The sequence below is a fragment of the Haliotis rubra genome, unplaced genomic scaffold (assembly GCF_003918875.1).
Source record: "Haliotis rubra isolate DU_JTF1 unplaced genomic scaffold, ASM391887v1 Scf1096, whole genome shotgun sequence".
Taxonomy (NCBI): Eukaryota; Metazoa; Mollusca; class Gastropoda; order Lepetellida; family Haliotidae; genus Haliotis; species Haliotis rubra.
In genome coordinates, this window is record NW_025764999.1 from 190775 (window position 1) to 216323 (window position 25549).

General features: G+C 46.1%; 1 protein-coding gene across 1 annotated transcript in view; it reads left to right on the forward strand.

The window, feature by feature from the left end:
• Window positions 1–24113, forward strand: part of LOC124283791 — a 62521-nt gene extending 38408 nt beyond the window's left edge. Inside the window, exons 20-29 of the mRNA XM_046719820.1 lie at window positions 5072–5326; window positions 9682–9900; window positions 16142–16336; window positions 16467–16946; window positions 17552–17713; window positions 17981–18142; window positions 18373–18577; window positions 19119–19306; window positions 20013–20183; window positions 24035–24113. Of these exons, the coding sequence (XP_046575776.1) occupies window positions 5072–5326; window positions 9682–9900; window positions 16142–16336; window positions 16467–16946; window positions 17552–17713; window positions 17981–18142; window positions 18373–18577; window positions 19119–19306; window positions 20013–20183; window positions 24035–24048 (2051 nt within the window). The 3' untranslated portion in view covers window positions 24049–24113. The remainder of the gene's footprint in view (window positions 1–5071; window positions 5327–9681; window positions 9901–16141; window positions 16337–16466; window positions 16947–17551; window positions 17714–17980; window positions 18143–18372; window positions 18578–19118; window positions 19307–20012; window positions 20184–24034) is intronic.
• Window positions 24114–25549: the final 1436 nt, after the last annotated feature.

The following is a 25549-nucleotide window of genomic DNA, read 5'->3' on the forward strand; positions in this document are numbered from 1 at the left end:
ACTTTGGTGATGGTGTTATCATCTTTATCATTCGTGGAAGGAAACCGTTATTTTGCATTAGAAATACTAGCCACAAGATCCTTAGCAATGTATGGTATTCTCAGAAGTTGGGGAACCCTGAAGAAGAACGGTTGTGCACAGTGAAAACAGCTGCGGATAGCATACGGCAGGACATCAGGTCAATGCTTTGTGATACTGACCATTACACTCCTGCTGATGATGCTTTTCATAATCAGATGATGACTGTGCCTAATACTCTCAGTGTTTTGGTCGAAAGGATTACAAACAAAGATACGAAAGGTGATGTTGCTACAAATTGTATCTAAGCACCTTCTTGATGTTATGTTGGGAGTGTGTTCATCACATAATGAGGCTATTGCATATGAACATTCTGCAATGGCTCCAGGTCATGAGATTGGTGAAAATTCCTTCATGCAATTTGTCTTTGACAATGCAGATTTTAATGTTCGCACACTTGATGGATATGGCACATTTCATAGTATGGTTGGAATCATATGTGTCAAACCAGGTAGTTCTGTCTGTATATAACATGCTATCAAGCGTAACAAAGCTTTCTTAGCAGACAATGTTAGGTCCAAGTCAATTGATATTTTGACTTGTTCATTTCAGAGCAAGAAAAGTTTGCTTGGTTTGACTGTTGATGCCATTTCATTGTCGGAAAAGGGGCGGCGGGGTAGCCTAATGGTTAAAGCGTTGGCTCGTCACGCCAAAGACCCGGGTTCGAATCCCCACATGGGTACAATGTGTTAAGCCCATTTCTGGTGTCCCCCCGCCGTGATGTTGCTGGAATATTCCTAAAAGCAGCGTAAAACCAAACTCAGTCAGTCAGTCATTGTCAGAAAGCTGACCCCTTCTAGCTCAGTGCATATTCTTTTGGATACGCTTTGGATGAGTGGAGTGTGGAGGACACGCCCTGCTGGAGTGGATGCATGGAGTGTGCCAGAAGTATTGACAATTATGAATTATCCAAAGTGATCCCATTGCCATTTGTCAACTTGCAGGCATCGAATCCAGACGATATATATACTGTGCTGGCATATTCTGCTGACACATGCAGTAAACATGGACAGAAAACATGTTTTGTGACATTTGACTAAACTCTATTTGAGAAAGAAGTTAATATTGTAGCTTCCCACCAGAACAAAAGTACTGTAGCTTCAGTTGTTGTCAGACTTGGTGGTTTCCATCTCCTCATGTCTTGCATGGTTTTGGTCGGTTATATAATGGATGGCAGTGGATTGAAAGAGCTATGGTCACTCATCCATGCCTCTGACTCTACTGATAAAATGTTGACAGGTCACGCTTATGCAAGAGCATTGAGGGCTCATACTCTGACACATTTAGACAGCTGTTATTGCCTTGCAGAAGGTCAGCCTGGATGAAACAAATAAAGCTTGTCTGAAGACTTTCTATAAGGATGTTCAAACAGACCATGTGATCCCTGATGAACTTCCAGCAATTGCCCATGTCACAAACCTTGTCGAAAAAATGACTGCAGTTATGGAATGTGAATCGTCTCAAAGCAGAACTGCCAAGTTGTGGTGTCAATATTTTGAGCAAGTTTCTTTGATACACCAGTTCATTCGAGCTGAAGGAATAGGAGACTGGGATCTTCATATTGATGCTGCTTGCAAGATGATACCATATTTTCATGCTGCAGGACATATTGCTTATGCCAAAAGTGGCCATTTGTATCTTCAACAGATGTCACAACTGGGAGATATTATGCCCAAGGATGAATATGAAGCTTTTACCAGGTCTGGGGGTTTGAATGTCAGGCGAAGTGACAAGATGTTCGCTGGCATCTGGACAGACATGACAATTAAACAGGTTCTCATGCGGGCTATGAAGACATCTGGTGGTCTCACTCGTGGACGAGGACTAACAGACAGTGTGTTGGCGCAATGGATCTTGGCAATGCCTGGTTGTACTGAAATGATTCAGTACTTCGAGGAATTCTTTGGGACCAGATTTTGTAGTGTTGCACAGCACGTAGAACTAAGGACGCCTAGACTTGAGAGGGCCACCAGTGACGTTAACAAGCTGATTGAATGGCTATCAACTCATTCTCCATTTGACCAAGGACAAGAACTGGTCTCCTTGAGTAGTCGAATTTTAGGGAAAGAAGACATTACTTGTGATTCTGCACTTGCAATTAGAGATTCTGCTTTGAAGAATATAGTTGGCAAAAGCTTTCGAGATCTGCACATTCCAAGAAAAAACAGAGTACTCCCCCTATCTGTCTTGAACAACTTAATCAAAATACAGAATGAGGTTATACCTGTCAATACCATGCAGCTTTTTCATCGTATCCTGTGCCTCATGAAAACAGATGATGACTTTTTATCCTGTTTGAAATATGAAGTTTCTCCATGTCCTCCATCACTATTCGATGAGTACTCAATGTGAAAAACAGAAAAGATCTGTCATGTACTCTGTCATTGATTCTTTGTCAGGCAAACAAAGCCTTCTACATGATGAGGAAGTTCCTCCAGATGCTGTGTACATAGTTGATGGTGGATACTTGCTGAGAAAAGTGACATGGCCCCAAAGCAGAACATACAATGATGTTTATGATGCTTTTCTGACATATGTCAATAGACACTTTGGGAACAATTGCATCATTGTGTTTGATGGGTATGGCGAATCTGTGTCCCCAAGAGGTGTTGTACAGAGTCGGAGAGCATCCAGATATCTGAGCACTGATATTGTCTTCAATTCTGAAACACCATTGACGATCAAATTGGATAAATTCCTGTCCAATGGTCAAAACAAGTCACATTTGATAAAGTTTCTGACACAACAATTTCATGAGCTCAATACCCCAGTGAAACAAGCCAGTGCAGATGCAGATCTTCTCATTGTACAAACAAGTATTGATTGTGCTGATAATGGGCACAAAGCCATTGTTGTTGGGACTGATGTTGATCTTCTAGTGCTCCTCATCAAGCTGTGTGCTTTAGAAAGATTGTACTTCCATAAAACTGGGAGCGGAAAGACTGCTGATCGTCTATGTAACATTTCGTTGTTACGGCAAGCATTGCCAGAGAGCTTCATTTCTGGGTTGCTCTTTCTCAATGCTATGACTGGTTGTGACACACCATCAGCCTTGTACAGACAGGGAAAGAAAAAAACTGTCATGTTGTTCACAAAACGACAGGACTTGCAACCACTTGTCAAAGCGTTCCATAATCAATTATCCACAAAGGACATAGTTGCGTTTGCAGGAGGGCAGTTCTTACTGGCATTGCATGGAGAACCTCAGTCTGGTAAATCCCTGAATGAGCACAGATATCATTGATTCACAAGAGCCGTTGCCAAGTGTCCCATTCACACACAGATGCAGTTATCTGCCTTGCCACCTACATCGGCAGCGGCGAGAGAACATTGTCTGAGGGTATATCTGCAAGTGCAGCAATGGCTTGGAAGAAGTCTTCCACCAAATGAATGGGAATTGCAAACAGTTTGTGGCCAGCTCAAGCCAGTTACAACCCGTGACCCCCAGCATCAGAGACATTGATCAACATGATCAAACGAAAATGTAAAACAGGATGTGAGCGTATGGGTGGGTGCAGAATGGCAGGATTGAAATGTTCGCGTCTATGAGGATATTGTCAAGGTAGTTGCAGCAATTCAAACACATTATACCTTGAAGAGGAGGATGAAGATGATCATGAACTACCATCTGATGAAACATGAATTGTCTTCCAGCGACACTGATGAGAGTGAAATTGAAGATGAGCCACAACCTTCAACTTTCTCCAGACTGACAAGGAAAAGAACAATATCTTTTTAGATCTACAATCATACGTGTTTGAAGATGCCCACTTACATAATCTATAAATGGAGTTTGATAGTCTTGGTATTCTGCAGAATATCAGTTATGTTTAGGTACTGTCAGGTTGAGTTATGATATTTTCTTGAAATTGTGAGTATCAAAGGGCGATAATTCTTTTTAAAGCATGGAAATGGCTACTTAAATGTGGTTTTATGAAATTTTCGCAAATTTATTGAGTTTTCATTGTCTGAGAAAAATGCCCAAAAATTGCAAATTTTCAGTTTCAGTCAAAATGTAAAAATATGATTTTATTAAGTTATATTTGGTGGTTTGTGGTGAGAAAGACATTGAACAATACAGTTCAAGGTGATTTTGACATATCTAAGCCTTATCGTTATACCTACAGGTCTTTGTGTCACCCAAGGGTAAAAACATAAAAAATCTATTTTAGCACACAAAAAGGGCCACAACTCCGAAATGTGAATTTGTTTTCTTTCTGAAATAATAGTCAACAATCTTGAGATATATTCACTCAGTTGTCAAACATTTATGTACTTATGTACAGAAAAAAAGAAGTTGTGACTATTTTATCAAGCACGATTGGTCTTCGAATTCTAGGTTAGCAAAAGGTTGCATAGGGTAGCCATGTTTGCACGTGCACTATGGATTTATCTCAAGTGGGATTTTAGGGGACTTTTAGCAAGTTATGTAGGAAGGTTTGTAGAACATATCTGCCAAGTTTTATTTCTTCGTCATTTTTTCTCGACCTCTTTGCTAATTTGACTGGCCTGGGTGTGTTCTGCTGTAAAGATGACTGATTTGATTTGATTGACTGGCTTTTGTTCTTTGGTAAAGAAAGATGTACTAGAGCTGATCTACTACATATGTTGTCAGGTGATAGGGCGTGATTGGAGCTGATCGTGTTGATGTGTACCCATACTGGTAAACTGGACGTCATCGACTGGTTAGTTTCAGACAGCGCATGGTTGAAGATGATCCACCGGTTGTCTTGATGGGTATAGGGACGGCTTGACTGGATGTGATCCAGTGGATTGTTGGTTTGAAGCACATGGTGATCCCCCTAATTGCATCATCTCTATTTGATAGTCAGTACAGTATGTAGAACGGTGCTTTAAGAAGAGTTATTTATGAGTATTGAAAAGGTTATGGTGCTTTCAAACTCAATAGCTGCAAAAGGTAACATTATATTCATTATTTACCGTTAGATGACATGCATCAGTGTCATGAATTCTTTATTCTTTATTTATCCAGATGAACCTGTTTTTAGAAGCTGCCCCCTCAACCTTACCTTATTCTCCGACAGAGGAGTCAGTCGCACCAATGTCACGTGGCCAAATGTAACCGCCATCTATCCTTCTACCAACAAGACTGCCCGGGTCGTCTTGGCAACGTCAAAGCCATGTGGGACCTATTTCGACGAGGGGGTTCACCAGGTCACATACCATGCTTATGACAACCTGGGGAGGAGATCCGAGAAACCGTGTTCCTTCACGGTGACAGTACAAAGTATGTACACCTTCGCGGTGACAGTAGAACGTATGTACACCTTCACGGTGACAGTAGAACGTATGTACACCTTCACGGTGACAGTAGAACGTATGTACACCTTCACGGTGACAGTACAAAGTATGTACACCTTCACGGTGACAGTAGAACGTATGTACACCTTCACGGTGACAGTAGAACGTATGTACACCTTCACGGTGACAGTACAAAGTATGTACACCTTCACGGTGACAGTACAAAGTATGTACACCTTCACGGTGACAGTAGAACGTATGTACACCTTCACGGTGACAGTAGAACGTATGTACACCTTCACGGTGACAGTAGAACGTATGTACACCTTCACGGTGACAGTAGAACGTATGTACACCTTCACGGTGACAGTACAAAGTATGTACACCTTCACGGTGACAGTAGAACGTATGTACACCTTCACGGTGACAGTAGAACGTATGTACACCTTCACGGTGACAGTAGAACGTATGTACACCTTCACGGTGACAGTAGAACGTATGTACACCTTCACGGTGACAGTAGAACGTATGTACACCTTCACGATGACAGTAGAACGTATGTACACCTTCACGGTGACAGTAGAACGTATGTACACCTTCACGATGACAGTAGAACGTATGTACACCTTCACGATGACAGTAGAACGTATGTACACCTTCACGGTGACAGTACAAAGTATGTACACCTTCACGATGACAGTAGATAGTAGGCAGAGATCTTCACGGTGACAGTAGATAGTAGGTAGAGATCTTCACGATGACAGTAGATAATAGGCAGAGATCTTCACGATAACAGTAGATAGTAGGCAGAGATCTTCACGATGACAGCAAATAGTAGGAAGAGATCCTCACGGTGCCAGTAGATAGTAGATATAAATCTTCACAATGACAGTAGATAGTACTCCCCCGAGATCTTCACGGTGCCAGTAGATAGTAGATATAGATCTTCACAATGACAGTAGATAGTAGGCAGAGATCTTTACGATGACAGTAGATAGTATCCCCCCGAGATCTTCACGGTGCTAGTAGATAGTAGATATAAATCTTTACAATGACAGTAGATAGTACGCAAAGATCTTCACGATGACGTTAGATAGTAGGCAGAGATTTTCACGATGACAGTAGATAATAGGCAGAGATCTTCACGGTAACAGTAAATAGTAGGCAGAGACCTTTACGATGACAGTAGATAGTACCCCCCACCCACCCCGAGATCTTCACGGTGCCAGTAGATAGTAGACATAGATCTTCACAATGACAGTAGATAGTAGACAGCGATCTTCACGTATACATATATACGATGACAGTAGATAGTGGGCAGAGATCTTCACGGTAACAGTAGTTAGTAGACAGAGATCTTCACGATGACAGTAGATAGTAGACAGACATCTTCACGATGACAGTAGATAGTAGACAGATCTTCACGGTGCCAGTAGATAGTAGACAGCGATCTTCACGTATACAGATAATCTCATAATTGATGATTGGTTCATTACCACTGGTCAATCATCGAAAATAATTGGTTAGAGTCATTTATGAAATTTGTTAATGCACAAAAAATAAGGAAAAAAACATGTAGTTATTTGGGGGGTTTGGGCAAAATTTCACATCTTTAAAGGATGACTAGGATGTTAGGAACAGAAATTTCTTCGCGTCTTTAAGATAAATTCAATCATGACTTGGAACGAGCTTATAGTGCTTATGAAATGTAACAGACAAAACCAACCTTGTGAAAAATATTGTTGATGAAAACAAGTGTTCCAGAATTGTTTGTGTTCGATTATGAGAAAACATGATCGATTGCTTGGTCGTTTAGTCACTACGACCAATCTTTGATTATTTCAATTAATCGGATCACCACTAGTAGAGAGTAGGCAGAGATCTTCACGATGACAATATATAGTAGGCAGAGATCTTCACGATGACAGTAGATAGTAGGCAGAGATCTTCACGATGCCATTATATAGTGGACAGAGATCTTCACGATGACAGTAGAGATTAAGCAGGGATCTTCACGATGACAGTAGAGAGTAGGCAAGGATCTTCACGATGACAGTAGATGGTAGACAGAGATCCTCACGATGACAGTAGATGGTAGACATAGATTTTCACGATGACAGTAGAGAGCATGCAGGGGCCTTCATGAAAACAGAAGAGAGTATGTAGAAGTCTTGACAGTGACAGTAGAGATCGTCACGGTGACAACAGAGTGTATGTAGAAGTCTTGACAGTGACAGTAGAGATCGTCACGGTGACAACACAGTGTATGTAGAGGTCTTCGCAGTGACAGTAGAGATCGTCACGGTGACAACAGAGTGTATGTAGAAGTCTTGACAGTGACAGTAGAGATCGTCACGGTGACAACACAGTGTATGCAGAGATCTTCACAGTGACAGTAGAGATCGTCACGGTGACAACAGAGTGTATGTAGAGGTCTTGACAGTGACAGTAGAGATCGTCACGGTGACAACAGAGTGTATGTAGAGGTCTTCACAGTGACAGTAGAGATCGTCACGGTGACAACAGAGAGTATGCAGAGGTCTTCACAGTGACAGTAGAGATCGTCACGGTGACAACAGAGTGTATGTAGAGGTCTTGACAGTGACAGTAGAGATCGTCACGGTGACAACAGAGTGTATGTAGAAGTCTTGACAGTGACAGTAGAGATCGTCACGGTGACAACACAGTGTATGTAGAGGTCTTCGCAGTGACAGTAGAGATCGTCACGGTGACAACAGAGTGTATGTAGAAGTCTTGACAGTGACAGTAGAGATCGTCACGGTGACAACACAGTGTATGCAGAGATCTTCACAGTGACAGTAGAGATCGTCACGGTGACAACAGAGAGTATGTAGATGTCTTCACAGTGACAGCAGAGATCGTCACGGTGACAACAGAGAGTATGTAGAGGTCTTCACATTGACAGTAGAGATCGTCTCGGTGACAACAGAGAGTATGTAGAGGTCTTCACAGTGACAGCAGAGATCGTCATCGTGACAACAGAGTGTATGTAGAGGTCTTCACAGTGACAGTAGAGATCGTCACGGTGACAACAGAGAGTATGTAGAGGTCTTCACAGTGACAGTAGAGATCGTCACGGTGACAACAGAGTGTATGTAGAGGTCTTCACAGTGACAGTAGAGATCGTCTCGGTGACAACAGAGAGTATGTAGAGGTCTTCACAGTGACAGTAGAGATCGTCACGGTGACAACAGAGTGTATGTAGAGGTCTTCACAGTGACAGTAGAGGCCTTCACAGTGACAACAGAGCGTATGTAGAGGTCTTCACAGTGACAGTAGAGTGTATGTAGAGGTCTTCACAGTGACAGTAGAGATCGTCTCGGTGACAACAGAGCGTATGTAGAGGTCTTCACAGTGACAGTAGAGATCGTCACGGTGACAGCAGAGCGTATGTAGAGGTCTTCACAGTGACAGTAGAGTGTATGTAGAGGTCTTCACATTGACAGTAGAGTGTATGTAGAGGTCTTCAGAGTGACAGTAGAGATCGTCACGGTGACAACAGAGCGTATGTAGAGGTCTTCACAGTGACAGTAGAGATCGTCACGGTGACAACAGAGAGTATGTAGAGGTCTTCACAGTGACAGTAGAGATCGTCTCGGTGACAACAGAGTGTATGTAGAGGTCTTCACAGTGACAGTAGAGATCGTCACGGTGACAACAGAGTGTATGTAGAGGTCTTCACAGTGATAGTAGAGATCGTCACGGTGACAACAGAGAGTATGTAGAGGTCTTCACAGTGACAATAGAGTGTATGTAGAGGTCTTCACAGTGACAGTAGAGTGTATGTAGCGGTCTTCACATTGACAGTAGAGTGTATGTAGAGGTCTTCAGAGTGACAGTAGAGATCGTCACGGTGACAACAGAGTGTATGTAGAGGTCTTCACAGTGACAATAGAGTGAATGTAGAAATCAAGATGACAGAAGAGAGTATGTCGACACCAACTCGGTCACTGCGGCTTCTGCATAAGTGGAAGTATGACTAGTCGTGATTTAGATCACGTAGGTTATGAGTGGGTGAGATCACCGATTTTGTGTACTGATGTAGATACTGTCGCGCTGACAGGAACTGAATGTGGCTACATTTACTTGATAGTTATACTTTCATTGTTACGATGTAGAGTACGGAGAGAATATGTTGACGAAACAGAATAGCTACAGATATTGAACAATGAATAAAGGGTAGTTTAAGAAGTTATTGTGCTCAAATAAAATGTAATTTATTTCCAGGAATTTTCTTCTTCTAAAATATTTATAATATTCAAGTTCAAATACTTTAATCACACGAGCGTCCCTCCTCTTTATTATCTGTGTGTGGTTCAGCCATCAGGTGTCCCCACCCCAACCTCCACCCGGGGGGCAAGGACTTAATGATGTATAACTGCGGCGACTACAAGTACGGGGCGGTGTGCCCTGTCTCCTGCAAGTCTGGCTACCCCCTTGGCGGCCCCGACCACATCGTCTGCGAGAAAGACGCCTCTTTCCCTCCAGAAGCTACATGGACCTGGAACAAGACGAGTGGTCTCACACCCTACTGCATGGGTAGGCTGGGGATGGGGCGGAAAGGAGGGATCCGCTCCCAGGGTACAGAACATGGTGGTGGGGAAGGACATCTGGAGGTAGTGAGGATCTTCTGGAAGGGGGAGAGACATCTGGGGGGAGTGAGGGTCTTCTGGTGGTGGGGAGGGACATCTGGAGGTATTGAAGGTCTTCTGGTGGTGGGGAGGGACATCTGGAGGTAGTGGGGATCTTCTGGTGGTGGGGAGGGACATCTGGAGGTATTGAAGGTCTTCTGGTGGTGGGGAGGGACATCTGGAGGTAGTGAAGGTCTTCTGGTGGTGGGGAGGGACATCTGGAGGCAGCAGTGAAGGTCTTCTGGTGGTGGGGGAGGGACATCTGGAGGTAGTGAAGGTCTTCTGGTGGTGGGGAGGGACATCTGGAGGTATTGAAGGTCTTCTGGTGGTGGGGAGGGACATCTGGAGGTAGTGGGGATCTTCTGGTGATGGGGAGGGACATCTGGATGTATTGAAGGTCTTCTGGTGGTGGGGAGGGACATCTGGAGGTAGTGAAGGTCTTCTGGTGGTGGGGAGGGACATCTGGAGGTAGTGAAGGTCTTTCTGGTGGTGGGGAGGGACATCTCTGGAGGTAGTGAAGGTCTTCTGGTGGTGGGGAGGGACATCTGGAGGTATTGAAGGTCTTCTGGTGGTGGGGGGAGGGACATCTGGAGGTATTGAAGGTCTTCTGGTGATGGGGAGGGACATCTGGAGGTATTGAAGGTCTTCTGGTGGTGGGGAGGGACATCTGGAGGTAGTGAGGGTCTTCTTGTGGTGGGGAGGGACATCTGGAGGTATTGAAGGTCTTCTGGTGATGGGGAGGGACATCTGGAGGTATTGAGGTCTTCTGGTGGTTGGGAGGGACATCTGGAGGTAGTGAAGGTCTTCTTTTGGTGGGGAGGGACATCTGGAGGTATTGAAGGTCTTCTTGTGGTGGGGAGGGACATCTGGAGGTGAAAGGTCTTCTTGTGGTTGGGAGGGACATCTGGAGGTATTGAAGGTCTTCTGGTGGTGGGGAGGGACATCTGGAGGTATTGAAGGTCTTCTGGTGATTGGGGAGGGACATCTGGAGGTATTGAAGGTCTTCTGGGGGTGGGGAGGGACATCTGGAGGTAGTGGGGATCTTCTGGTGATGGGGAGGGACATCTGGAGGTATTGAAGGTCTTCTGGTGGTGGGGGGAGACATCTGGAGGTAGTGAAGGTCTTCTGGTGGTGGGGAGGGACATCTGGAGGTATTGAAGGTCTTCTGGTGGTGGGGAGGGACATCTGGAGGTAGTGAAGGTCTTCTGGTGTTGGGGAGGGATATCTGGAGGTAGTGAAGGTCTTCTGGTGGTGGGGAGGGACATCTGGAGGTAGTGAAGGTCTTCTTGTGGTGGGGAGGGACATCTGGAGGTAGTGAAGGTCTTCTTGTGGTGGGGAGGAACATCTGGAGGTAGTGAAGGTCTTCTTGTTGTGGGGAGGGACATATGGAGGTAGTGGGGATCTTCTGGAGATGGGGAGGGACATCTGGAGGTATTGAAGGTCTTCTGGTGGTGGGGAGGGACATCTGGAGGTAGTGAAGGTCTTCTGGTGGTGGGGAGGGACATCTGGAGGTAGTGAGGGTCTTTTGGTGAAGGGGAGGGACATCTGGAGGTATTGAAGGTCTTCTGGTGGTGGGGAGGGACATCTGGAGGTAGTGAAAGGTCTTCTGGTGGTGGGGAGGGACATCTGGAGGCAGTGAAAGGTCTTCTTGTGGTGGGGAGGGACATCTGAGGGAGGTAGTGAAGGTCTTCTGGTGGTGGGGAGGGACATCTGGAGGTATTGAAAGGTCTTCTGGTGGTGGGGAGGGACATCTGGAGGTAATGAAGTTCTTCTGGTGGGTGGGGAGGGATATCTGGAGGTAGTGAAGGTCTTCTTGTGGTGGGAGGGACATCTGGAGGTATTGAAGGTCTTCTTGTGGTTGGGAGGGACATCTGGAGGTAGTGAAGGTCTTCTGGTGGTGGGGGAGGGACATCTGGAGGTAGTGAGAAGGTCTTCTGGTGATTGGGAGGGACATCTGGAGGTATTGAAAGGTCTTCTGGAGGTGGTGGGGAGGGACATCTGGAGGTAGTGAAAGGTCTTCTGGTGGTGTGGAGGGACATCTGGAGGTAGTGAAGGTCTTCTGGTGGTGGGGAGGAACATCTGGAGGTAGTGAAGGTCTTCTGGTGGTGGGGAGGGATATCTGGAGGTAGTGAGAAGGTCTTCTTGTGGTGGGGAGGGACATCTGGAGGTAGTGAAGGTCTTCTTTTGGTGGTGGGGAGAGGACATCTGGAGGTAGTGAAAGGTCTTCTGGTGGGGGAGGGACATCTGGAGGTAGTGAGGGTCTTTTGGTGATGGGGAGGGACATCTAGAGGTAGTGAGGGTCTTCTTGTGGTGGGGAGTGAGATCTGGAGGTAGTGAGGGTCTTCTTGTGGTGGGGAGGGACATCTGGAGGTATTGAAGGTCTTCTGGTGTTTGGGAGGGATATCTGGAGGTAGTGAAGGTCTTCTGGTGGTGGGGAGGGACATCTGGAGGTATTGAAAGTCTTCTGGTGATTGGGAGGGACATCTGGAGGTATTGAAGGTCTTCTGGTGGTGGGGAGGGACATTTGGAGGTAGTGGGGATCTTCTGGTGGTGGGGGAGGGACATCTGGAGGTAGTGAAAGGTCTTCTTGTGGTGGGGAGGGACATCTGGAGGTAGTGAAGGTCTTCTGGTGGTGGGGAGGGACATCTGGAGGTAGTGAAGGTCTTCTTGTGGTGGGGAGGGACATCTGGAGGTATTGAAGGTCTTCTGGTGGTGGGGAGGGACATCTGGAGGTATTGAAGGTCTTCTGGTGATTGGGAGGGACATCTGGAGGTATTGAAAGGTCTTCTTGTGGTGGGGAGGGACATCTGGAGGTGAGTGGGGATCTTCTGGTGATGGGGAGGGACATCTGGAGGTATTGAAAGGTCTTCTGGTGGTGGGGAGGACATCTGGAGGTAGTGAAGGTCTTCTGGTGGTGGGGAGGGATATCTGGAGGTATTGAAGGTCTTCTGGTGGTGGGGAGGACATCTGGAGGTAGTGAAAGGTCTTCTGGTGTTGGGGAGGATATCTGGAGGTAGTGAAGGTCTTCTAGTGGTGGGGAGGGACATCTGGAGGTAGTGAAGGTCTTCTGGTGGTGGGGGAGGGACATCTGGAGGTAGTGAAGGTCTTCTTTTTGGTGGGGAGGGACATCTGGAGGTAGTGAAAGGGTCTTCTGGTGGTGGGGGAGGACATCTGGAGGTAGTGAAAGGTCTTCTGAGGTGGTGGGGAGGGACATCTGGAGGCAGTGAGAAGGTCTTCTGGTGGTGGGGGGAGGACATCTGGAGGTAGTGAAAGGTCTTCTGGTGGTGGGGGAGGGACATCTGGAGGTATTGAAGGTCTTCTGGTGGTGTGGAGGGACATCTGGAGGTAATGAAAGGTCTTCTGGTGGTGGGGAGGACATCTGGAGGTAGTGAGGTCTTTTTGGTGATGGGAGGGACATCTAGAGGTAGTGAGGGTCTTCTTGTGGTGGGGAGTGAGATCTGGAGGTAGTGAGGGTCTTCTTGTGGTGGGGGAGGGACATCTGGAGGTATTGAAGGTCTTCTGGTGTTTGGGAGGGATATCTGGAGGTAGTGAAGGTCTTCTGGTGGTGGGGGGAGGGACATCTGGAGGTATTGAAAGTCTTCTGAGTGATTGGGGAGGGACATCTGGGAGGTATGAAGGTCTTCTGGTGGTGGGGAGGGACATCTGGAGGTAGTGGGGGATCTTCTGGTGGTGGGGAGGGACATCTGGAGGTATTGAAGGTCTTCTTGTGGTGGGGAGGGACATCTGGAGGTAGTGAAAGGTCTTCTGGTGGTGGGGAGGGACATCTGGAGGTAGTAGAAAGGTCTTCTTGTGGTGGGAGAGGACATCTGGAGGTATTGAAGGGTCTTCTGGTGGTGAGGGAGGGACATCTGGAGGTATTGAAGGTCTTCTGGTGATTGGGAGGGACATCTGGAGGTAGTGAAGGTCTTCTTGTGGTGGGGAGGGACATCTGGAGGTAGTGGGGATCTTCTGAGTGATGATGGGGAGGGACATCTGGAGGTATTGAAAGGTCTTCTGGTGGTGGGGGAGGGGGACATCTGGAGGTAGTGAAAGGTCTTCTGGTGGTGGGAGGGATATCTGGAGGTATTGAAGGTCTTCTGGTGGTGGGGAGGGACATCTGGAGGTAGTGAAGGTCTTCTGGTGTTGGGGAGGGATATCTGGAGGTAGTGAAGGTCTTCTAGTGGTGGGGAGGGACATCTGGAGGTAGTGAAGGTCTTCTGGTGGTGGGGAGGGACATCTGGAGGTAGTGAAGGTCTTCTTTTGGTGGGGAGGGACATCTGGAGGTAGTGAAGGTCTTCTGGTGGTGGGGAGGGACATCTGGAGGTAGTGAAGGTCTTCTGGTGGTGGGGAGGGACATCTGGAGGCAGTGAAAGGTCTCTCTGGTGGTGGGGAGGGACATCTGGAGGTAGTGAAGGTCTTCTGGTGGTGGGGGGAGGGACATCTGGAGGTATTGAAGGTCTTCTGGTGGTGGGGAGGGACATCTGGAGGTAATGAAGGTCTTCTGGTGGTGGGGAGGGACATCTGGAGGTAGTGAAGGTCTTCTGGTGGTGGGGAGGGACATCTGGAGGTATTGAAGGTCTTCTGGTGGTTGGGAGGGACATCTGGAGGTAGTGAAGGTCTTCTGGTGGTGGGGAGGGACATCTGGAGGTAGTGAAGGTCTTCTGGTGGTGGGGAGGGACATCTGGAGGTAGTGAAGGTCTTCTGGTGGTGGGGAGGGACATCTGGAGGCAGTGAAGGTCTTCTGGTGGTGGGGAGGGACATCTGGAGGTAGTGAAGGTCTTCTGGTGGTGGGGAGGGACATCTGGAGGTATTGAAGGTCTTCTGGTGGTGGGGAGGGACATCTGGAGGTAATGAAGGTCTTCTGGTGGTGGGGAGGGACATCTGGAGGTAGTGAAGGTCTTCTGGTGGTGGGGAGGGACATCTGGAGGTATTGAAGGTCTTCTGGTGGTTGGGAGGGACATCTGGAGGTAGTGAAGGTCTTCTGGTGGTGGGAGGGACATCTGAGGTAGTGAGGTCTTCTGGTGGTGATGGGGAGGGACATCTAGAGGTAGTGAGGGTCTTCTTGTGGTGGGGAGGGAGATCTGGAGGTAGTGAGGGTCTTCTTGTGGTGGGGAGGGACATCTGGAGGTATTGAAGGTCTTCTGGTGGTTGGGAGGGATATCTGGAGGTAGTGAAGGTCTTTTGGTGGTGGGGAGGGACATCTGGAGGTATTGAAGGTCTTCTGGTGATTGGGAGGGACGTCTGGGGGTATTGAAGGTCTTCTGGTGGTGGGGAGGGACATCTGGAGGTAGTGGGGATCTTCTGGTGGTGGGGAGGGACATCTGGAGGTATTGAAAGTCTTCTGGTGGTGGGGAGGGACATCTGGAGGTAGTGAAGGTCTTCTGGTGGTGGGGGAGGGACATCTGGAGGTAGTGAAGGTCTTCTGGTGGTGGGGAGGAACATCTGGAGGTAGTGAAGGTCTTCTGGTGGTGGGGAGGGATATCTGGAGGTAGTGAAGGTCTTCTTGTGGTGGGGAGGGACATCTGGAGGTAGTGAAGGTCTTCTGGTGGTGGGGAGGGACATCTGGAGGTAGTGAAGGTCTTCTGGTGGTGGGGAGGGATATCTGGAGGTAGTGAAGGTCTTCTTGTGGTGGGGAGGGACATCTGGAGGTAGTGAAGGTCTTCTGGTGGTGGGGAGGGACATCTGGAGGTAGTGAAGGTCTTCTGGTGGTGGGGAGGGACATCTGGAGGTAGTGAGGGTCTTTTGGTGATGGGGAGGGACATCTGGAGGTAGTGAGGGTCTTCTTGTGGTGGGGAGGGAGATCTGGAGGTAGTGAGGGTCTTCTGGTGGTGGACCTCGAGGAGGACAGGGACATATAGTGTCACGTGGCAGTGTTGGAGGGGAGAGAATTTGCCACTGGTTATCCTTGCAAAGAAACGATTAGATATTGTAAAGGCGAATATTAAAGTCCATATTAAAGAGTAGAGTAAAGAATTTGTACACTTTTGATTCCCATAGTTTTTCATAGTTTTCTCCATCAGAAAAGTTGTCAAGTATATTAAAGACAAGAAACTCAAACAAGACAAAAGGAATCGTTAGTGGTGTAAACTTCCAATCCAAAATTGCTCCCAAGCGCAGATAATTCTGTTTATCTCATTTTCTTGTTCCAGAGAGAAATTGCTCGAATCTGACAGCCCCAGACAATGGCGCCATGGTTTGTGACAAGTGGATGCACGGACGGATGTGCCAGATGCAGTGCAGCGCCAACTACAGCTTCCCTCGCTCAGCTCCCCATGACGGCATGTTCGTGTGTGGCGGAGCGAGGGGCAAGTGGATGCCCACAGAAGACGTCCCCGACTGTGTTGGTAAGTATACAATATCCCTTTTGAACAAACAGTGAAATCTGCTATTCTAAATTTTAAATGACCTGCACACTTTCTGTCTCTGCCTCACAATTCCAGATTCACTAACGTGTCACGGTAATCATGTTTTCAGCATACTCCGGCTTCTCCACAATGAGGATGCCAGCGTACTTCTACTACAACGGTACGTGTCCGGGCAACCCGGGAGTACAGAACCAGATCAAGCAGAACTTCATCAAGGCTGTTTCCAGCTCCCTCAAGTACGGCTTTGAATCTTGCACAAATGTTAAAGCTTGCCAACCAGACAACGTCCAGGTAATCTGCGGTAAAGTCACTCGAGATCTGAGCGGACCAGGATCCAAAGACTCTCTCACAATCAAGTTTGATGTCGTTGTTGCCTACGATGACAGCAAGGGTTCTGGGCCTAGTGCACTGGGCTTCAACGATCAGAGACTTCACACGGTGGCTGCCAAACTGCAGACGGTGGCTCAGACTAACTCTCTTGGACTTGACAAGTTTGGACTAAAGCTTGATAAAGCTAACGTGGAGCCACAGACAGCCTCTCTAGATTGTCCCACAGGGAAGATGCCGGACATGGCTAAAGGAATATGTGGTGTGTATTCGTGTTACTGTGTCTGTACAAACACATCCAATGCTCACAGACATGCTGTAAATCTCTACAGTAGTTAAAGAACATAACGGCTATCACCTATTCCAGGGCATAAAGGCCATGTCAACCTTAGCCCTAAGAGCCAACCCGTGAAGATCCCGGTTAGAATTGTTCTTCAGTAACCCATGCTTGTCGTAAGAGGCGATTTACGAGATCGGATGGTCAGACTCGCTGACTTGGTTGACAAATGTCATCGCATCCCAATTGCGTAGATCGATGCTCATGCTGTTGACCACTGGCTTGTCTGGTCCAGACTCGATTATTTACAGACCGCCTGTATATAACTTGAATAGTGCGGCGTTAAATAACAAACCAACCAATCAATCGTAAGAGCCGACATCATGGCCAGTCATAGCAAAGTCGATCAACTTGCCCGATGGTTTAGGTCATTCATTACACCTTCACCCTCTGGTCTGTCTGGTCGAAACTGAAACATGTATCTAGACCACCGTGATATTACAGGAATACTGTAGCTTGAGACATTCACTCACTAACTAAATGAACGCTTCTATTTCTATTTCATGAATTCTATTTCTATTTCATTGCAGTTGGATGCCCGAGGGGTTCACACCTCGACTCCAGCACGAAGACATGCGTGGACTGCCCGGTCGGCAGCTATCAGGACCGAGATAGTAGCGCCACCTGCCTGACATGCCCGGATGGGATGTCCACGGCCACTTCTGGATCTAAAAACATGTCAGATTGCAAAGGCACATGCTATTTTTTGTTGTTGTTTCAAATGTGAAAATATTGATGATTATGGGGAGACCAAAATGATAAAATTAAGATACAATGTTGAGTAAATACATACATTAGGTTCAGAATTTGAAAACTGTCAATATAGTATTTGACATGGCTGAAGTATACATTCGCCAAGGCCTAGTTATGATTTCCAGCACGTGAACAAAATGTGAAGTCCCTCTCTAGAAATAGAATGCTTTGAATATACACAAACAATGATCTTGTCATTCTCATAGGTATCTGTCAACCGGGCTTTATCTCCCCTGATGGCCTTGAACCATGCAACGCCTGTCCAATGGGGACGTTCCAAGGAATGCCAAGAAATCAACATTGTTCTGCTTGCCCAAAAGGGCAGATAACTCGGTCAACCGCGGCAACTGCTCACGAAGACTGCATAGGTAGTATTTGTTGCCCAACATTAGCACGCCCCTTCACTGTAAATACCCACTCCATGTATTGTATGAATTCAAACAAAGTCACGTAAACAAGAGGTAGATGGCACGCTCGCCAAGACATCATTCTATGTGGAACACTATGCTATTATAGTAATTCATATAATATCATCAGTGTGGAGTGGTTTTGTTGATGCAATGATAGCGTTGCGTACTTTCCCTTCCTCTCTCCTCAGACTTTGACCTGTCCCTGCAAGCCAACGGTGTGGCGATATTCAAGGCACAGCCCCAGCCTCTCAGTCAGCTGACATTTGCCATGTGGCTATATCTGTACGACACCGTCACGGAGTCCTTCGACATCGCCACCTGGCAAGATCCTTTCACAATGAAGACGTCTTTCGCTCTTGTTCTGAAGAAATCTCTTGAACTTATTGCAGGAAGGCAAGTACAATACCCTTAAACGGTTAGGATGTTCTGTGTGGGTGGTACTGCACGCAGACTTACATCACCGTCTGTCAGCTGCTGACCGATGCCTTGGAGCAGAACCTGATTGTTCAGGACACAAACACAGTGACCATGACTTTTAGCCCGGGTTAGGTTCAGAGCAGACATCAAGGTGATCAGATCTTACAGTAACAGTTAGGCTCAGGGAATTAATGTAGATGTTAATAGTTTGAACCCAATGTCAACAAGAAGCATTGTCTCCACGAGAGACATATATTGTGGTGGAATGCGACCCCAGTGTCCCGTCCAGGTCGCCAGCAGTGACATTTCAATGTTTCCCCTGACCAATCCAGGTCGTCTGAAGAGACAATATCAAACTGTCGTCACATGTCCTGTCCAGATCGTCCGTAGTGGCAAAACCAAAATGTTATCACATCTCCCGTCCAGGTTGTTTATAGTGAGAATCTCAAAATGTTAACCCATGTCCAGTCAAATTGTTCTATAGTGACATTACTATGTAATCCCTTGTCCCCGCCAGGTCGTCTGCAGTTACCGATGTCGGACTACCGGCCAGACAGTGGACACACGTGGCCCTACAGGCGGACAGCCAATCAGGAGTTGTCAGCTTGTACGTCAATGGAAAGCTGGCGGGGACACCAAACATGACACTGTCAGGAGCCTTAATTCCTGCCGGCCACAGCCTCACCATCAGAACCAGCAACAACGGTGGGCCTCGAGATAATGCTTAGTGACTGATGACTTAATTCTAATGTTCTGCGCTAATGCTCTGCTCTAATGCTCTGCTATTCAAGAAGTGACGTAGCCAATATGGTGTGTTTGTAATCTTTGGATTGACAGTTGGTCTGTTATGAATGTACGTGATTGTATCTATTATTTGTTATAATGGTCAAGACAGTTAGTTGCAAAGACGTCTAATATGACAGAGATGAAGCGATGCAGTCTTATATTGTAGAAATGAAGCGATAGAGTCTTATATTGTAGAGATGAAGCGATAGAGTCTTATATTGTAGAGATGAAGCGATAGAGTCTTATATTGTAGAGATGAAGCGACGGAGCCTTATATTGTAGAGATGAAGCGATAGAGTCTTATATTGTAGAGATGAAGCGATGAAGTCTTATATTGTAGAGATGAAGCGATGGAGTCTTATATTGTAGAGATGAAGCGATAGAGTCTTATATTGTAGAGATGAAGCGATGGAGTCTTATATTGTACAGATGAAGCGATGGCCAAACAAAACCGTCTCTCCCAGTGCACAGACCAAACCTTGCTGTTCACGCACGCTACAGAACTGTTTTCTTCATACTTTATGCAATTGAATCTCTCTCTTACTCACTCACTCACGTATGCACGCACGCACGCACGCACGCACGCACCCACCCGCCCAATCACCCACTCACTCACTCACTTCAGTGCCTGCTGTGCTGTCCCAAGTGATGGTTTACGACACGGTGGTCCCGACTACAACCATCTCCCACCTGGCTGCCTCCTGCTCCACACACGACACAAACTACATCATTGACCAGACCGATCTCACCGACCTCTCCGACGGCGTCAACCACGTCATCCCTAGCGTCTGTGGAGGTGAGCGACTTTAATGGCTATAAAATAGTAGACCTATGTAAACACTCTTCTCCTCTGCAGTAGGCCTAGTTATACACTCTTCTCCTGTACCGTACACCCATGTAAACACTCTTCTCCTATACAGTAGGCCTAGTTATACACTCTTCTCCTCTACAGTTGGCCTATGTAAACACTCTTCTCCTCTACAGTAGGCCTAGTTATATTATCTTCTCCTCTACAGTAGGCCTAGTTATATTCTTCTCCTCTATAGTAGGCCTATGTAAACACTGTTCTCCTCAACAGTAGGCCTAGTTAAACACTCTTCTCCTCTACTGTAGGCCTATGCATACACTCTTCTCCTCTTCTGTAGGCTATGTAAACACTCTTCTCCTCTACAGTAGGCCTAGTTATATTATCTTCTCCTCTACAGTAGGCCTAGTTATACTCTTCTCCTCTATAGTAGGCCTATGTAAACACTGTTCTCCTCAACAGTTGGCCTATGTAAACACTCTTCTCCTCTACAGTAGGCCTAGTTATATTATCTTCTCCTCTACAGTAGGCCTAGTTATACTCTTCTCCTCTATAGTAGGCCTATGTAAACACTGTTCTCCTCAACAGTAGGCCTAGTTAAACACTCTTCTCCTCTTCTGTAGGCTATGTAAACACTCTTCTCCTCAACAGTTGTCCTATGTAAAGACTCTTCTCCTCTCAGTAGGCCTAGTTATACACTCTTCTCCTTTACAATAGACCTATGCATGCACTCTTCTCCTCTACAGTAGGCCTATGCATACACTCTTCTCCTCTACTGTAGGCTATGTAAACACTCTTCTCCTCTCAGTAGGCCTATGTATACACTCTTCCCCTCTACCGTAGGCCTAGTTATACACTCTTCTTCTCTACCGTAGGCCTATGTACTCCTCTACAGTAGGCCTATGTATACACTCTTCTCCTCTAAAGCACGCCTATGTATACACTCTTCTCCTCTACAGTAGGCCTATGTATACACTCTTCTCCTCTATAGCACGCCTATGTATACACTCTTCTCCTCTCAGTAGGCCTAGTTATACACTCTTCTTCTCTACCTTAGGCCTATGTACTCATCTACAGCAGGCCTATGTACACACTCTTCTCCTCTACAGTAGGCCTATGTATACTCTCTTCTCCTCTACAGTAGGCCTATGTATACACTCTTCTCCTCTATAGCACGCCTATGTATACACTCTTCTCCTCTCAGTAGGCCTAGTTATACACTCTTCTTCTCTACCTTAGGCCTATGTACTCATCTACAGCAGGCCTATGTACACACTCTTCTCCTCTACAGCAGGCCTATGTATACACTCTTCTCCTCTACAGTAGGCCTATGTATACACTCTTCTCCTCTACAGCAGGCCTATGTATACACTCTTCTCCTCTCAGTAGTCCTATGTATACTCTCTTCTCCTCTACAGTAGGCTTATGTATACACTCTTCTCCTCTACAGTAGGCCTATGTATACTCTCTTCTCCTCTACAGTAGGCCTATGTATACACTCTTCTCCTCTACAGTAGGCCTATGTAAACACTCTTCTCCTCTACAGTAGTCCTATGTATACACTCTTCTCCTCTACAGTAGGCTTATGTATACACTCTTCTCCTCTACAGTAGGCCTATGTATACTCTCTTCTCCTCTACAGTAGGCCTATGTATACACCTTTCTCCTCTACAGTAGGCCTATGTAAACACTCTTCTCCTCTACAGTAGTCCTATGTATACTCTCTTCTCCTCTACAGTAGGCCTATGTATACACTCTTCTCCTTTACAGTAGGCCTATATGTATACTCTCTTCTCCTCTACAGTAGGGCCCTATGTATACACTCTTCTCCTCTACAGTAGGCCCTATGTATACTCTCTTCTCCTCTACAGTAGGCCTATGTATACTCTCTTCTCCTCTACAGTAGGCCTATGTATACTCTCTTCTCCTCTACAGTAGGCCTATGTATACTCTCTTCTCCTCTACAGTAGGCCTATGTATACACTCTTCTCCTCTACAGTAGTCCTATGTATACACTATTCTCCTCTACAGTAGGCCTATGTATACACTCTTCTCCTCTAAAGCACGCCTATGTATACACTCTTCTCCTGTACAGTAGGCCTATGTATACACTCTTCTCCTCTATAGCACGCCTATGTATACACTCTTCTCCTCCCTCAGTAGGCCCTAGTTATACACTCTTCTTCTCTACCTTAGGCCTATGTGCTCATCTACAGCAGGCCTATGTACACACTCTTCTCCTCTACAGTGGGCCTATGTATACACTCTCTCTCCTCTACAGTGGGCCCTATGTATGCACTCTTTCTCCTCTACAGTAGGCCTATGTATACACTCCTTCTCCTCTCACAGTAGGCCCTATGTATACACTCTTCTCCTCTACAGTAGGCCCTATGTAAACACTCTTCTCCTCTACAGTAGTCCCATGTATACACTCTTCTCCTCTACAGTAGGGCTATGTATACACTCTTCTCCTCTACAGTAGGCCTCCATGTATGCTCTCTTCTCCTCTACACAGTGAGGCCTATGTATACACTCTTCTCCTCTACAGTAGGCCTATGTATACTCTCTCTTCTCCCTCTACAGTAGGCCTATGTATGCTCTCTTCTCCTCTACAGTAGGCCTATGTATACTCTCTTCTCTCCTCTACAGTAGGCCCTATGTATACACTCTTCTCCTCTACAGTAGGCCTATGTATACACACCCTCTTCTCCTCTACAGTGGGCCCTATGTATACACTCTTCTCCTCTCAGTAGGCCCTAGTTATACACTCTTCTTCTCTACCTTAGGCCTATGTACTCATCTACAGCATGCCTATGTACACACTCTTCTCCTCTACAGTAGGCCTATGTATACACTCTTCTCCTCTACAGTAGGTCCTATGTATACACTCTTCTCCTCTACAGTAGGCCTATGTACACACTCTTCTCCCTACAGTAGGCCTATGTATACTCTTCTCCTCTACAGTAGGCCTATGTATACACTCTTCTCCTCTACAGTAGTCCTATGTATACTCTCTTCTCCTCTACAGTAGGCTTATGTATACACTCTTCTCCTCTATAGCACGCCTTTGTATACACTCTTCTCCTGTACAGTAGGCCTATGTAATCACGCTTCTCCTCTAAAGCACGCCTATGTATACATTCTTCTCATCTACCGTAGGCCTATGTAAACACTCTTCTCCTCTACAGTAGCCCTATGTAAACACTCTTTTCATCTACAGTAGGCCAAGTTATACCCTTTTCTCCTCTACTGTAGACCTATGTAAACACTCTTCTCCTAGATCTATAGTAGGCCTATGTACACACTCTTTTCCCCTACAGTACGCTTATGTATACACTCTTCTCCTCTACAGTAGGCCTATGTAAACACGCTTCTCCTCTAAAGCACGCCACTGTATACACTCTTCTCTTCTACAGTAGGTCTATGTATACACTCTTCTCCTCTACAGTAGGCCTATGTAAACACTCTTCTCCTATATCTATAGTAGGCATATGTACTCCTCTACAGTAGGCCGTATTTGCATGCACAGTTATGAGTTATTAGCCTTTCTTACAATATGCCAGGCCTTATGTAATCAACCCGTACACAGCCCACGACTCCGGTAAATATCTTGTATGGATGGAAATGTTGATTAAGTCAAGGTCCCAATCACACAGGTTGGACCTGATCCATAGTGTGTCAACAATCATTCATGGGATGATGAAAAATCCTATCCAGGACAATTATATTATGTTGATATACACGCATTTATTTATATGTTATCCAGAGATAATTCTATAATATGCATATATTTATATTTTACAAACTTTAAATCACAATTCTTTTGCATTTCGTTCTGACAGAATATCTCCAGTAAGCAGCAGCACGCCCAGATGGACCTGGATCTTCCTCGCCTGTAATTACAGACGCAATAAAAAGTGTACAGACACATTTATGTTGTTCATGGGGTATACTTCATCACAAACAACAAACGTTATTGTTACACAGCTTTTCGTAAGAGGCGACTAACGGGATCGGGTGGTCAGGATCGCTGACATGGTTGACACATGTCATCGTATCCCATTTGCGTAGATCGACGCTCATGCTGATGATCACTGGAGTGTGTGGTCCAGGTTCGAGTATTTACAGACCGCCGCCATATAGCTGGACTATTGCTGAATGAGGCGTTAAAGAACAAAGAAACAAACCAATTGTATAAGAGGAGGGATGACTTCTACTTCCAAATGGTCAACTTTACTTCTGTTTCGATCAGTATTCCATCAGCTCCAACATTTGCGGCCTACATTTCACAACTTCCAGGTACCATCGGGCAAGCACTGTCTTCAAAGACACACGATTCTTTCCAAAGTCGTTGTTTACTTGTTACAAGCAGTCAAGGCCAAACATTCAAAGATTAAATCTGAAACAGATCCGGTGGTGTTGACGCGTCTCTGAATGTGTACTTCAGGCGGGTACATCACAGGAAGGGAACTGTCTATTTTCCTTTTCTACAAGGACTTCGGATAATCCATGAACGTTTATGTTACACTTCCGGGCCAAGTTATCTCGTTTTGTTTGTGGCAATCAGATCTGAGATTCTGATTCTGGTGCAAGAAGGTTTGTCTGTTCCTGAACGTCGCATTAAGCACACAGCTATTTGGCGGTGGTCTGTAAATGATCAAGTCTGTACCAAAACGGTCTAGTGATTTTATGCATTTGCGACACGATGGCATGTATCAATCAAAGACTATTCTGAACTTCACGGGTCTCCTGACAGACACCAATAAACCACGCTGACCAGCAGAGAAACCATTGTACATGTTGGGCAGAAAGGCACCATTACACAAGTTGACCATTTGAGACGCCATTACAGAAATTAATCAGTAGAGGCACCATTACACAAAGCACCATTACACAAGTTGACCATTTGACACCATTAAACCAAGTTGACCAGTTGAGACGCCATTATAGAAATTGACCAGTACAGTCGCCATTACACGGGTTGGCCATTTGAGACACTATTATCTAAGTTGACCATTTGAGACGCCATTACACACGTTCACCAGTAGCGACGCCATTACACAAGTTGACTAGCTGAGACGCCATTACACAAGTTGACCATTTGAGACACCATTATCTAAGTTGACCAGTTGAGATGCCATTACACAAGATGACCAGTTGAATCGCCATTACACAAGTAATGTAGAAACCACAATAACTCGGTGCGCCTAGTGGCTGCAAGAGTTGTATACTCTCCAGGGAGTTGAGATTGATAATACGATGTGCCGTTGAGATTGACATCCAATGATCGAGGGGAAAAATTGAGTCTTGACCGTCTGACCAGAAGGATCATGTCTGATAACAGAGCCCACCACCCT